The sequence below is a fragment of the Acinonyx jubatus genome, chromosome D1 (genome assembly GCF_027475565.1).
Source record: "Acinonyx jubatus isolate Ajub_Pintada_27869175 chromosome D1, VMU_Ajub_asm_v1.0, whole genome shotgun sequence".
In the NCBI taxonomy this organism is placed as follows: domain Eukaryota; kingdom Metazoa; phylum Chordata; class Mammalia; order Carnivora; family Felidae; genus Acinonyx; species Acinonyx jubatus.
In genome coordinates this window covers 2,864,420-2,879,472 of record NC_069390.1, presented here as the reverse complement: position 1 = coordinate 2,879,472, position 15,053 = coordinate 2,864,420, and the positions used below count along the sequence as shown (strand labels likewise).

Below are 15,053 nucleotides of genomic sequence, written 5' to 3'. Positions count from 1 at the left end.
GGGATCCGTCCACCATACTTCTATTCGGAAACGCAACCCAACAGGATGCAGATGAAGCCTTACCCTCACTCCCTCGGTCCAGAGTCCCGACACGTGAGCCTGGTTCTCCAAAACGGTGCCCCAGCCCCACTAAATGATCAGCTAAAGTCTGCTAGTGAGCATCACGGGCCGTCCCGACAGAGGCAAGGGCCCGCAGCCTCAAGTTCAGGACACGCGTCCCCGTCTTCCACGTTTCTCCTATGCCGCGGGGTAGCTTCTAAGTCAAGATTTAATGCAGATCGTACAGTAGAAACACGGCCCCATCCTGTCCTCCCCGGCACCCCCACCAGGACTCGTGAGGCTGACAGGAGGAGAGCCAGGGCACATGGGACAAGCTGAAGCCCTCCAGCAATCACGCTGGACACCCGGCACCCGAGGGTCCAGGGGCAGACAGCGGAGTGGCCTTGACCTCGACAGATAGTGACAGCACCCTCACAGGTCACGAGGATGGGGGTCGGGAGCCAGGCCACAGAGGGTAGACTCGGAGAGCCACGTGGCCACAGAGCCTCACAAACAGCACACTAGAGACCCTCACTGCAGCACGGCCCCAGAACTGCGCGGTGAAAGGGTAGAGAACTGTGTCCCCGGTGCTGCCCACCGCCCCATGCCTGCTCTCCCCGTCCCCCCATAAGCTCTGCACCCCCAGACTCGGAGGGAGGGCAAAACATCACAATACTCTAGCAAACACATCCCCGCCAGGGACGCGTACCTTCGCAGAGGTAACAGCCTCAGAAGGACAGTCGTGTGACAACGTGCGTGCCCTCGATGGTGGCTGACGTAGCCCCCAAAAGACGTGTGAGTCCTAATCCTTGGATCAACTTAAGAATCTCAAGACGAGAGCATCCTGGATTTTGGGCGACTTTAAATACAAAGACTCGCGCCCTTATCAGAGAAAGGGGAGGGGACCGGGGACACAGGTGCAGTGAGTGGGCCATGTGCAGCAGCGACAAAGACAGGGGCCACGCCTATCACCCGAGGGATGCCAAGGGACGCCGGGTCCCATCAGAACCCGAGGGAGGCAAGGACGGACCGGCCACACCAGCACCTCGACTCGGCACGTCCGGTCTCCAGAACGGAGGCAGAATAAATCTCCGTTGATTCCCGCCGCCTGGCTGCTGGCGACTCTTTATGGCGACCCCAGGACACTGGTACGTGGTCCGTCCTCACGGTCGAAGCAAGCCCACCCAAGCCGGGGGTGGGGCAGGCCGGCGGGGGGTCCCGGGAGGCACAGGTGGGTCTGGCCTTTGGAAGCCCAGCACCGGAATGCTGGGGGGACACAGACTGGTGACTACAGATACCACGCCAGGCCCCCGAGTCGGGCTCCCTGGGGGCGGCTCTGGCCATCTCCATCCGCAGAGTTCCCCAGGCACACCCCACACTTGGCACGCACTGCTGGGTGCCGGGGAACCCTGGAGGTTTGGGTCGGCAACTCGTGATCAGTCAGGAACAGGAATGGTGGTGGGGGGTGGGGCGGGGGGGGCAGTGGTTCCCGAACTGTTTGGGGAACAACAGCCAGCAGCTCAGAAGACTCACTGAGGGGGAGGGGGGACGAGGAAGCAGCCAGGGTGGCACGGGTCCAGGACACGGGGGAAACGGGCGGATGCACCAATCAAGGAGGAAACGTGCACAAAAGAGTCTAGTTTTCTGAACAGTCGCTTGCTGTCCTCCGGTGATGGGGTGACGGGTTAGTAGCCTGTCCCGCTCGGGAAGGGACTTTCACCTGTGCTCTGGAACCCGGGGCAGGGTGGCAAAGGGGGCATCAGGCTCTGTGGCTCACACTTCCTCCCCGGCCAGGCCTCAGGCGGACGAAGGTCTCTGGGGAAGGAGGTCCCCAAACGGTCACAGGGCCTGAGCGGGAGAAGGTGCTCGATGAAGAGTCATCGTGGAAAGAAGTGATAGGCACCTGGGTACCAGCTGGTTCAGGCACCCCTGGGGGCTCCCTAAGGGGGTTCCAGCAAAATACACTGTTTTCAATCCAGAGGGAAAAGGGTGCCCCCTCCCGCAGCGAGAAGCAGACGGCTTTCCTGAGGACGCACAACTTCTCCAAAGAGGCACCAGCTCGGCTGGGGCTCTGGATTTCAGAGCCCGGACTCCCTCCCGTGGGGCCACCTTGTGGAGGTGACCCTGCACCCCGCGTGTCCTCCTCCATCCCGCTCCATGTCCCTGTCCCAGTCCCAGACAGCCGCTACCAGGGGGCACCCTTCGCCTGCAAGGTCTCCCCGTGACCCCGGGCTGCAGGAGCATTGCCGGGACCTCCAACACTTCCTGTGGGAGACAAGTGAGGTGTCAGAGGGCAACGCGGAGCCAAGGAGGAGTCAGGACGCGGGGAGGAACCACCAGTTCCTTAGGTGGGAGCTTATTCGGGGCCGTGGGTGAGGACAGGGGCCTCCGGGAACTCCGTCTAAGGCACGGCGCCCCTGAATGGAGGCCGAGCGGCTTGCACACCATGGGTGAGGCTGCCCTGAGCTTCGAGCCTTCCCAGGTTCGGACTTCCTGCCCGGTGCAGGCGCTGCCCCGCCCAGACTCCCACTGCACAGGGCACCTGCTCCCCGCCGGGAACAAGCGAGGCACAGGGCAGAGGCTCAGTGCGCACAGGGCTGAATCGGGGTTTTACAACAGGCTGACAGCGTCGGTGAATCAGCACGTTGAGGGATGTCTATGCCCACAAAGGACCAACAGGCCCGTTTGCTGGACCACAGTCAGACCCCTCGTCAGAAACTCGGGGGAAAGGAGAGGTCTCCTTTCCTTCTTTGGAGGTGCCGAAGGGACCCCACAGGGAGCAGACCACCCCTTCCCTGCAGGGCACACGGTGGAAAAGCCCACAATGCAGGGGACAGGAGGCGCGGACCCCTGCCTCGCGTGACCGAAAAGCTGGCCCTGTGTCTTCACGGAGCCTGGGTGGTCTTACACAGGTTCGGAGTAAATGCCGCAGACCTCAGCCCCAGGACTGATAGATACGGACGCCGTACAAGCCTGCGGGGAGTGTCCCCAGGTCTCAGGAGGGCTGCCCTTCATAGTCTAAATAAATCATTGGTCAGAACGGGCGAGCGGTGATTCAAACGTATTCACCCAACACACAGGAATCCTTCCATCGTAGGAAAAGCCCTCAGTTGGTCCGAGAGTCTGCATCCCATGTAGGGAATCTCGAAATCTCAAAACGGAGGAGACAGTCAGGAAGCTCCCCACTCTTTGTCTTAAAATCAACTCGGTACCTCAAGGGACGCGTCACTTTGTGAGTAGGGCCGTTTAGGGGCTGGTCCTCATACTGGCGGTGGGGCGAGCCAGGAGCATGAATATACGGGGCTCTCGGCCCCCCTCCAGGAGCCAGCGTGGGGAAGCCACTTCCCGACTCCCTCCTGCCCATCAAGGTCGGTGCTCAGAGCAGTGAGGAGGGCCCCTCAGGGTCAGAGACAGCTCAACCCAAGAGGCGCGTCCCCGCCGCGGTCGTGGGGTGAGGCCCGCACACGCTCCCTGCCCCACCTCGGCTCTGTGTCCTGCTTCAAAGAGCCCCGATTCCCGGAACAGCGTCTGATACATCGACCTGGAGACGACCCCATCCCACCGCGCGGCCCTCCGTCCCGGGGACGATGTCGGGAGGGAGCTGCTGGCACCCGCGGGCTCACTTCATTCTCTGAGTCGCACGGCAGACGTGAACTCATCCATCTTTACGACACGCTCCCGGGGGCACCGGCCTCAGAGCAACGCAGCGGCTTGCCCTGGCTCACGGGAGGGACTGGCGTCGGCATCGGGCTTGGCCTTCGGGAGGCCCCGATGGCCAGCGCACAGCCCGGGGTGACTCCAGCAAAGCTCCCGGCTCCGCATCCTTGTTCGGTTCTCAGACCCAAGGTGGGTACCAGCCACACAGCACACACGGTAAAGACTGGACAGCCAGACACGTGCTTTTGCTCAAACACGGGGGGAGGGGCACAGGCGGTGAGACACAGACGCCATCCAGCCACCTTCCCAGGCACCTCGGAGCCCACCGCCCACCCCGTCCACCGATCGGTACCGTCTGTGAAAGCTCACCACCGCTGGTCCAATGGGACTGCTCCCCGCTGCAAGTCCTGTGCAAGCCCGGGGCTGGAGGAAACAGGCCGGCGGGCTCTTCCAAGATGCAAGAGCGGGCCCAGCCACCGGCAGGGCGATGGGCCAGAGGAGGGGCCCCAGAGACAGTCCTTCTGGTCGGCACAAGGGGTACTAGAGAGGGGAACAGTCGTGAGCACCCCCGCGGGGGCAGGGGAACGGACGCAGAGACGGGGACCCGGGGCGACACCGGTCTCCCCTCTGCCTCGCTCACCGTCGCCTCTGAGTTCACGCGGGGAGGCGTGCGATTCAGGACAACGAGCCTAGGTCAGCCGCAAATGAACTGGAGGCCCCAGGGGGACAGCGGTGCCCTCCGCCCACCGCGTGCGTACTGAGGACGCGCGAGTGAGGAGACGGCGCGGCGGCCAGGGCCGCGCTCTCCGTCCCGGTTTGCTAACTGCGGGCGCGGAGCCGCCATCGCGGGGGTGGGAGACGGCGGGGGCTGTCTCCTCGCCGGACGGAGCCCCGCCCCCCGAGCCTACTCACCGATGTCCGTCTCCTTGTGGTTCTTGATGTACTCCGCCAGCTCAAAGTTGCCCGCTATGATCGCCACCTGCCAAGAGCAGACGTCACGTTAGCGCAGAGCCCTGGCCGTTCGCACCCGTCCGCGCCGCCGACGGCCGCACCGCACGGCGGGCCCCCCCAGGGCCCCCCAGAAAGACGACACGTACACCCTCATTTTCGGTTTTATTCAGATGTAACCGACACTCAACAGCGTGTGAGGTTAAGGTGCGCGAGGAAACACCTTGACGGCCGGCGACGGTGGGAAGGTCGCAGCTCGGTTAGTTAACCTCTGTCACCGCATGTGGCTACAGAGACCCTTCTCCCCGGGACGAGAACGTCTAGGATCTGGTCTCTTGGCAACTTGCCAGCACACCTACGGCAGGGTGAGCGCCAGTCCCCGGGCAGAACGCCACCTCTCGGCCACCAGCCCACCTTTTACCTGGAAGTCAGTGCCCCTGCCCCCCCCCCCCCCCCGCCCACCCCCTGCCTCGGCAACCACACGTCTGACCTCTCTTCCGGTGGGTTTGGACTTTTAGATTCCACGTATCGGTGAGATTGTATGGTTTATGTCTCCGTGTGACTTAATGCGCTTAGCTTGGTGCCCTCCAGGCGCATGCATGTGATCACAAGCGGGGAGAACAGTCTTGACTCTTTTTAGAAAAAGTTTTTTAATCGGTTTATTTATTTGAGAGGGAGGGAGAGGGAGGGAGGGAGGGAGAGAGAGAGAGAGAGAGAGAGAGAGAATCCCAAGCAGGCTCCGTGCTGCCATCACAGAGCAGGGCTCCAACTCCCAAACCGTGAGATCCTGACCTGAGCCGAGATCAAGACTCAGACGCACCACTGACTGAGCCCCCCAGCACCCCAGTCATGACTCTCAAAACGGCAGCCACAGGCTCCATCGGCCCCCACACATCATGCTCACCCCCCGCAAAGCCCCGGGCCACTCGACAAGGTGAGGCTCTCATTCCACGAGAACCCACAGGAGAGCAAGCGTCTGCCCAGAAGGTCCCCAGCAGGGACCATCTGCACAGGAGCAGGGTGGGGCGCTCAGTGAGCCTGCGCCTGGAGGGCCCCTGGACCGTGTCCTGTACTCTGCCCGGCATGCCCCCGCGTCCCGTCCTTCTGATTAGACACGAGCCGCTCCCCATAAGCAGGGAGAAGGGAATCCTCAAAAAAGTACCCAAAGCTCTTCACCAGATTTCAGTCTGGTGGAAAAAATCCCACCCTTGCATGCGTGCAGAAGACCAGAACCCACACCGACGGGAAACGCTCCCAACGCGGGCCCCACGGATCTGTGGGCTGACACGAAAACGCCGGGGTGGGGCTGGAGGGGGAGGGAGACCAGGCGCCAGAAGCACGTGGGCAGGGCTCTCGGCACCGCAGGCGACGGTCTACACCCACGGGAGCCAGGCCTGCAGGTGCCAGCCTGGAGACACATGCACATCTACAGCCTTGCGGTGATGATGCGGGTGGGACTCAGCCAATCATCCGGAGGCCTTATCAGCAAACCCTGATTTCCTAGAGAAGCGACTCCCGCCCGAGCCTCCCGCCCGCCCTACGGATCCCAGACTCGCCAGCCCCCACAGTCACGCGAACCAGCTGGTCACAAGAAACTGCCTCAATGTAGATCTCTCCAACCGTCGGGCCCGCTGCCCTGGAGCGTCCTGATGGAGGCAGCTTTGCAGAGGCCGCGGGGGCCAGACACCCAGGGATCCCGGGCCCCCGCCCTCAGGAGTGACGCTGCTTTCCACGGGTGCCCTCCAAGGATGCCGCCCGAGAGGAGCGGCCGGACGCCGAGGCCGGGCCCTCCCCGGCTTGCCAGTGGAAGACCAGCCACGGGAGCCGCTGCTGACGCCAGCGAAAGCCAGAAGGCAAAGAGCGGTTCAGGGGCGGCCCCTAGGTCTGCCAAGATGGGTGGCTACTATCAAAACCCAGAAGATAGTAAGCGCTGGCGAGGATGTGGAGAGCCCGGCCTGTTTGCGCCCACGCGCGCCCTGCTGCTGTTAAGGTAAGAAGGCTCAGCCACCGTGGGAAGCAGCTTGGAGGGCCTCGGGAAGTGAAAGAGAATGACTGCGTGATGTAGCAATTCTACCTCCGGGGTCAGACCCGAAGGGACCGAAAGCGGGTATGATGGTTAATTGTATGTGTCATCTTGACTGAGCCACGGGGGTGCCCAGACATTCGGCCAAAAACTACCGTGGGTGCGTCTGAGAGGGCGTTTCTGGACGACACGAACGTCCGACTCAGCAGGCTCAGTAAAGCCGCCAGCCCTCCCCGGCTCTGGTGGGCCTCGTCCCACCAGTTGAAGGTCTGAGCAGAACAAAGAGTCTGACTGAGCAGGAAGTCCGCCTACCAGACGGCTGAGCTGGCGGGTAGGTCTCTTCCGACCTTCAGACCCGGACGGAAGTACAAGCTGAGCCTCAGGCCCGCCAGCTTTCAGACTGAGACCTGCACCACCACTGCCTGGGCCTCCAGCTTGTCACAGCATCAGCCCTGGACTTCTCAGCCACCATACAGGGGGTGTGTGTGTGTGTGTGTGTGTGTGTGCGCGCGCGCGCGCACATGTGCACACGTGCATCCCACTGGCTCTGTTTTCCTGGTGAGTGCAGGTCTGGGTCCTGGGGTGGGGCCACTGTAACAAATGCCCGCCAGTGCGGAAGCAGCTTTGGGAGTGGGGGTGGCAGAGGCTGGAAGAGGTCTGGGGTGCACGGATGGTCAAGGCCATTCTGATGGACTCTCACACCAAATCACGAGGAAATGCATTATAAAGTCACCAACGGCTCGGCCGACTGGTGCTTGAGTCCTAGGGTTGTGTGGAAGGCAGAACGCACGAGCGAGAGTTGGGAATTTGGCAGAGGAGACGTCTATGCAGAGTGAAGGAGCAGCGGGCTGCTCGTAGTGACATGCCAGGGGAGACGAACCGGAGGCGGAGGGCTTAAGCAAGAAGGAGCCAGAACGCGAAGACTGGGGAACATCCTCGGCCCATGCCTGTTGCAAACAGTGAGAAAGCGTGCTCTGAAGAGAAGACCGTGCACGTGGCGTAGCCGGACTACCACTGGACAAAGAGCGCACGGGATTATGGGAGCAGAGACACCGCGGGTTTGAACTGAGGGGGCGGAGCCGGGCTGTAACCGGGGAAGGCTGGGGGCTTCTTGGTTTGGACGAGAGGGGACAGTAGCTCCTGGGCAGCAAACATGCAACGCTCTTCCCGAAGGAGATTCGGAGACTACCAGGCCACTGCCTGGGTTCCACCAGGAGCCTTGTGGGGTGGGACCGCCCTGCAGAGCAGGGGTGAGGCTGCTGCCCTGGCGAGCCCGCAGGCCAGGGCACCGAAGCAAACAGGGCTGTTCTCGAGCTGAAAGACCTCGCGGAGCTGGCTGCTCGGCTCCAGACCACTGGGGACCCGACACCCCTTCCTTCTGTTTCAGCCTCTCTTTTGGAACGGGGACGTCTGGCCTGTGAGGGTCTCGCTGTCGCGCCTTGGAAGCACCCAGCTCGTCGGTTTCACGGGTTCCCAGCGGGAGACGTACTTGGCCTGAGGATGATCCATACCTGGGGTCTCACGCACACCTGAGCTGGATGATGTTTAAGTGGGACTTGGGACTTTAGAGATGGTGCTGGAGTGAGGTAAGACTTTGGGGGGGCTGTTAGGTGAAATCAGCGTGCTTTCCATGCCAGAAAGACATGGATTTGGGGGCTCAGGGGGTGGAGTGTTGCATACTTAATGTCTGTGCCCTACCCACCCCCCCCCCACCCTGTGTTGAAAACTAACCCCCAAGGGGAATGGAATTTGGAGGTGGGGTCTTTGGGAGGTAGTTAGGGTGACACGAGGTCATGAGGGTGTAGCCCCTGTCGGGGGATTTGCAACCTTGTAAGAGGGGGATACCAGAGACGCTCTCTCTCCCCCTGACCACATGAGGACACGGCAAGAAGGCCAGCAAGAGAGGCCCCACCAGAACCCAACTGTGCCACACCCGACCTTGGAGCTCCAGCCCCCAGAACTGTCTGTTGTTCAAGGCCCCTGGTCTGTGGTCTTCCATTACGGCAGCAAGGGCAGATTCAGAAAGCAGGGGTCCAAAGAGGTACCTACACACCCACGTTCACAGCAGCGCCACTCACAACAGCCAACGACAGAGGCACCCCCGGGCCCGTCAGCAGATGAGTGGATGCTCACGTGTGATCCACTCACGCGAGGCCCCTGGGGTCTCCAGATTCCCGGAGACGGAGAGTGGACGGTGGGCGCCGGGGCTGGGGGAGGGGCCGGGGGTCCGTGCTTCATGGAGACAGAGCTTCAGTTTTGCAAGACGGAGAGTTCTGGAGACGGATGGTGGTGATGGTTTCAGAACAAGGTACTCAACGCCACTGAACAGACTAAGACAGTAAGACTTCTGGTTTGTACATTTTACAATTAAACAAAAAAAGGCAAAAGTGCACCTTTTTGCCAAAAAAAGGCAAAAGTGGACCAGCAGGACAGAAGGTCAAGTATGGATGAACAGGCCAGGAGGTGTTGGAGAGATGCCTGAGCTTTGGAACAGCCAACTCCCCACGAGGCATGGGGGGTGCTGGGATGAAGGGGGGGAGGGAGGCCTCAGATAGTGCACACAGGAGCAGGGAGCACGCTCCGAGTTACCAGGGAGCACCCTCAGAGTTAGCCGGGAGCATGCTTCGAATTTACCTGTGAATTAGGTAGGTCCTCTGGCCCACCCAGGCCCTGCACCCACCTCATCGATGAGGCGAGAGGGTTTCCTGTGGACAGACACACTGGGCCGTGGTGGGGCACACCCACAGACCCACACTCTGCCCGTCAGTAAGCAGGGAAAGGTTTAGGGCGCCTCATCAGGGGTGCCCCCAAACCATCCGTGTCTTTTGCCAAAGGGCTGTACTAGATACACACGGGGACAGCGTGTTTAGGGGACACCGGGGCAGGTGGGGGGCTGTGTGCGTCACAGCAGGATATGGGGTGCCACCCACAATCCACGCCGACACCTGCCTGTTGTCCTTCCCAAAGTCAAGAAGGGGAGCTGACCCAACTGCACACCTACTAGGCGCCAGGCTTTGTGCTGGAGGCCGGGGGCCCCAGGCGAACCCCCACCCCTACCGTCAGGGCCGTCCCTCACCAGACAGCTGGAATCCCACACCGTCGCCTAGACTGCTGTGCCCCTACCCCTGTATGGCTTCGAGACCAACATGAGGAACGTAAGGAACAGAGTGAGGGGCTCAGCATGGTGGAGGGGGCATCGTGCAGTACCAGGAGCAAAGAGCCTAGGGGACTGAGGGCAGGGGGAGATCTGACAGAGGAAAACTGACCCCACACACAGGGGAGGAGGGCACAAAGAAAGCTGGTTGGCCCTCGCTGCAACTCTCTGCTGATCTGTTTCTACCCATCCTATACCAGGCCACCCTTCCACAGGACTTCCTGGAAGACCCCAGCACTGTATGCACAATACCCTCTGTGGGTTCATGCCAGCCCCCACCCATCCACTCAACCAACTACCCAGTCATCCATCCACTCAACCATCTACCCAGTCATCCATCTACTCAACCAACTACCCAGTCATCCATCCACTCAACCAACTACCCAGTTATCCACCCACTCAACCAACTACCCAGTCATCCATCCACTCAACCATGTACCCAGTCATCCACCCACTCAACCAACTAGCCAGTCATCCACCCACTCAACCAACTACCCAGTCATCCATCCACTCAACCAACTACCCAGTCATCCACCCACTCAACCAACTACCCAGTCATCCACCCACTCAACCATCTACCCAGTCATCCACCCACTCAACCAACTACCCAGTCATCCACCCACTCAACCAACTACCCAGTCATCCACCCACTCAACCAACTACCCAGTCATCCACCCACTCAACCAACTACCCAGTCATCCATCCACCATCCACCCACCCACGCACCCTGCTACCATCAACTGAGCACTACCATGTGCCCCGTCCCATGCCCCCAGCACTCAAAGCTCTCCCGGTCTCTGTGTGTAAGCTTTCATTCTAGATAAGGAAACAACTCTACCTGAGCCCAAATATCAAGTGGACCTGCATCCTCTCCCACCCATCATCTGGTCTAATGCTGAGCTCCGAGTGGGGGCCAACAAACTCCTGCCTTCCTGCTCAGGGCGGGTGGAGGGGCATGAACACTTTCATAGTGATAAAGGTGCCCCCTTGTGATGTTGCCCTCGGTCTCCCTGGCTCCCGGTGGCGGGCAGTGAGTGCCCTAGAGATGCCACTGCCTTGCTGGGGTGCCCACGGTGCATCCGCTTGGCCGGCCCCTGGACTTAGCACCAGGTGGGGCGAGAAGCTGCCAGTGTCCATGTTACTGACCGCGTTACTGATCCTGAGGCACAGCCAGAATGTGGAGAACCCACTCCCCTGCCCCGAATGCAGCCTCCTCCTGTTGCCATTGCCAAATGAGCCTCCTAACACGGAAAGCTATTTATAGGCGGCTCTGTGACCCTGGTGTGTCCTTGCTATAACTGGAAAACGGCTCCGTGCAAAGACGGCGGGGGAGACCACGGGCTTGGCACGTCCCCATCTTCAGTTTCCCTTCCAGATGACTCCACGTCGCCAACCTGAGACCTATCGCAAATCAGGCAGCGACCGACCCCCAGAGGCCTGGGAGCCTGGGAGGGACGGCTCAGTTATGAGCATCCTGCAGGCACGCAGAGGGGGCTGGGCACCCAGCCCTGGACTCCGCCAGACAGACTCCACGGGGGTCTTTGCTCAGTCTCTGGGGCTGAGCCCAGGGACGCAGTCGGCAATCCCGCAGATTCCAAATGCAGTAGCACCCGAGGTTGTGCCAAATCCCACGTGGGGCCAGGAGCCTTGGCAAACCGATGTGTTACCTGGAGGCCCTCGGCTTACTCAGGAACCCCACGCTGGTTGGGTGGGAGGTGCCCCCAACCACCGTGGGGCTGCTTGGGGAGAGCGGGCCAGGCACCGAGCCAAGAGGCAGCTAGGCCAGGTGACCCGACAGGCCACCCCAGGTTAAACGGGGATCCTGAGGAATCCTGGGAAAAACCGCCCAGGCCAGGCCTCTCCTTTGCTAAACCCCCGAGGCTGGGAATAAAGTGCTCCCCACCATCTCTCAGAACACCACGCAGACCACCTGGCCCCCATGTCCCTCCCCAGGAAGGGGACGCCCGGGGCTGCGGTCAGCCTTCACGTGGACAGCATGGTACAGCAGTCGGGGTCACGGACCTCCTGGTGTCAGTCCTTCCAGCACAGAGAACGCAGACCAATTACATCTGTCTGTAGCTGGGGATAACGATACGTGTGTGACCTGTGCTCATCAAATAGTTAATGCTGGTAAACGGCTTACAACAGAGCCTGAAGTCCCACAAAGAAAACCCAGGCCCAGGTGGCTTCTCATGAATTTTCCCAAGTACAGGAGGAATGCTAACACCCATCTTACCCAACTAATTCCGGGGAATGAAGAGAGAACGGCCCCAGCTCCATGTATGAGGCCAGCTAACCTCACCACCGGGCCCCTCCAAAGGTGCTGGTCGTGTCTCCCACTGAAGCAGAAAACCCAAACGCGCCTGAGCAAAACGGGCTCAGGGATTTACTTACGAAGGAGAAGACATCATCACGAGGCGGGCTTATTACAGGAATAAAAACATCAGCGTCCTTCATCGCACCAAGAAAAGAGGGAAAAACATCTCTAGGATTCTTGCTGATTGCAGATCTGTTACCAAATTTGATAAGTGTTTGATCAAAAAGCACTTGACAAAACTTAATACCGATCTGTGATACAACGTAACAGACTCAGAATAAAAAGGGACTGATCTGCTGCTGCATCCATGAAACATCTGGCTGCATCAGAAGCCACCCCAAAGCTAAGAGGGGACAGATTCTGAGGACCGAGAAGCGGGGCTGGCATCTGGGTGGGAGGCCGGTCCGGCTGGCAGGTCGGAGAGAGCCTCGCCCACGAGTCACGGCACGAACCGCGGCTCGTCTGTTTCCTTCCGCCGGGCCTCCCGCCCTCCCGTGACCAGACTGGCTTCCTTCCACGGTGGGCTCAGGACAGTGTTCAGCAGGAGCAAAATCGAAAGCTGGAAAGACTAAGGGCGGGCTCGGGAAGTCCCGCGATGCCGCTTCGGAAATGCCGTACTCATCACCAGGTGAGACCAGATGCTAGGCGGGAGGACACAGGTGCTGCGCCCTGTCTGGGCTGTGCCTCAGCCTGTGCTGTTCCGGCCACGACTGCCCAACGACGGCCACACGGAAACACTCGCGGGTGCGTTCGGGTTGACGCTGTCCTTTTGGACCTGAGCTTAGCGGAGGTGCCAGAGCCACTTGGGATTTGACCCTCAGCTCCAGAGCCGACGCTAAGGGCTCCGTGTGGTGTTCAGACTGTTTCACAACAGGGCACTGAGGTCCACAAGACGGCCACGCCCACGGGGGAGGTGGAGATTCGGGCCTGAACTGCTCCCCAGTCACAAGGGAGACACGGAACCCCACGGAGGGCCCCGAGAGTTCACATTTAAGGAGAAAAGCCACCTCCAGTGACTAGAAGTTTATGACCCTCCAACAGGCAAAGTCAGACTACAACCCAGCTGGCCTACCTTCATTTTAGTTGCTGAGCCCCAGCCGTGCTGGATAAAAACACCTCCCCGCTCCGTGGAGGGGCCCCGAGCCCCAATCCTCTTACGTATTAGCACCTTCTGCACGGTATTATCCAGTCTTCGGTTGCATAAAGTATTTATGGTAGTCAAGGCGGAAAAAAAAAAAAAGCCATAAAAAGCATCTGAGGCATAAAAGTTTAGCATGCACACAAAGGAACGGGAAGTAATTATTTCACATCGACCAAATGCATCATCCCCCTCCCAGATGGATTTGCCAATAAAATGCAAATTTCTCCTCTGAAATAGCACCGGCTTGGAAGGACACTATTTGCTCCCGGAAATCTTGACAAAGAGCCAACGGTTTTGCTGTGTTTGCAGAGAAACAGCCTTCAAGAGAGCAGCTTGTGTTGGGACCATCAGGTTGGAGAGGCACGAACATGCGGGGGCAAGATGTTTCCGCGCGGCCTCCGGGTCCCTGACGCACTGGGCGCAGACTGACGCTCGGGGACGGCGGACGCTCCTAGACAGGCTTCCCCACGCCGTAGTAACAGGGACTCTAAGGCTCGAGCTGACAGCGGTAACAGGACCTTGCTCAGCACCTGCGCTCCCCGGGCATCTGAGTAGCCGCGATGCCTGTTCCTGTTCCACAGAAGAGGAGGCGGGCTCCTAACCGCTTAAGGACGTGGGACTTCTACCTTACGTACAGGTAGACCTCGTCTGTTTGGCCCCAAAGCCTGGAGGCTCGCGGCCAGGTGCTACCATGCAGCCTCAGGTGGCTCTGACCCCAGGAAACCTCTAGCTCCTCAGTGTAGGCATAGCCCCCTCCCTTGAAAAGGGGTGCGTGAGGGAGATCAGTGATGACATTTGATTTGGAAGCAGAAATTCAGCACCGTTTTCGGCAGGACAGCAACCAATGAGAGAAATGACAGCTGAGACCACACACGCTGTGTATGAGCCAGCTTAGGCCACCACAACAGACAACAGGCGGGGCAGCTGAAACTATATACATGTGCTGTCCCCCGGTCCCCAGGGCCCGAGGCCCGACGTCCAGGCGTGGGCAGAGCCAGGGCCTCCTGAGGCCGCTCCCCTCGCGTGGGGACGGCCGTCCTCTCCCTGCGTCCTCATGGAGCCGTCGCTCCGGGGGCGTCTGTGTCCTGATTCCCCCTTCCTACCCGGAGCCCGGTCACACGGGAGCAGGGCCCACCCTGGTGACCCCGCATCACCTTAATTACCTTTTAAAAGACCCCCATCTCCAGACACTGTCATGCTCGGAGGTGCTCAGGGTGAGGGCTTCCACCTAGGAATTTGGGGACACAGCTCAGCCCAGCAGACCTCGCCTGGCGCGGGAACCGGAGAATCGTTTCGGCTTCCTCGCAGACACGTGCCTTCTTCCGCGAACATCAGACACACACGAAGTCCCGAGAACCGCTCCCCTCAGTACGTTTACAGAGCCCATGCCCTGGGGGCCAGGGAGCCGCGTGAACATGACCATCAGGGATGGAAACGCCAAGAGCAGAAATTGCTTCCTGGGTCTGATCTTTACGCAGAGACTTTATTTTCCCCACCCCAAGAGTTTGTTACGAATGTTCTCAAAGGCACCCCCAAACCCGAAAGAACAGGGCAATGACCAGCAATCCGCTGCCCGCCTCGATCACACGGCGCCTTGTGAGCCGCGAGCCGTGGCGTAAGGCACACTGCTCTCACTGAGCTGCTGTGGTGCCTCCCCCCCCCCGCCCCCCCCCAGTCCGAGTGTCTCAGCGGCCAGAGAAGAGAAGGACCGGCCCCCACACGGACTGACACGACCGGACCAAGATTCACTCCCAAAATGCCCCATCCCCAACCC

At 60.3% G+C, this 15,053-nt stretch overlaps 1 protein-coding gene across 12 annotated transcripts in view; it reads right to left on the bottom strand.

Annotated features, from left to right (window-relative positions):
- The window catches only part of SHANK2 (SH3 and multiple ankyrin repeat domains 2), a 500,122-nt gene that overhangs the window by 331,602 nt on the left and 153,467 nt on the right, over window positions 1-15,053 (bottom strand). For 10 of the 12 annotated variants that reach the window (XM_053202783.1, XM_053202784.1, XM_027045494.2 and 7 more), the window contains 2 exons: window positions 4,609-4,675; window positions 4,066-4,236 (listed from right to left, as the gene is read on the bottom strand). In XM_053202783.1, coding sequence (XP_053058758.1) covers window positions 4,066-4,236; window positions 4,609-4,675 — 238 coding nt within the window. The remainder of the gene's footprint in view (window positions 1-4,065; window positions 4,237-4,608; window positions 4,676-15,053) is intronic. The other 2 variants (XM_027045497.2, XM_027045498.2) reach the window with 1 other exon arrangement.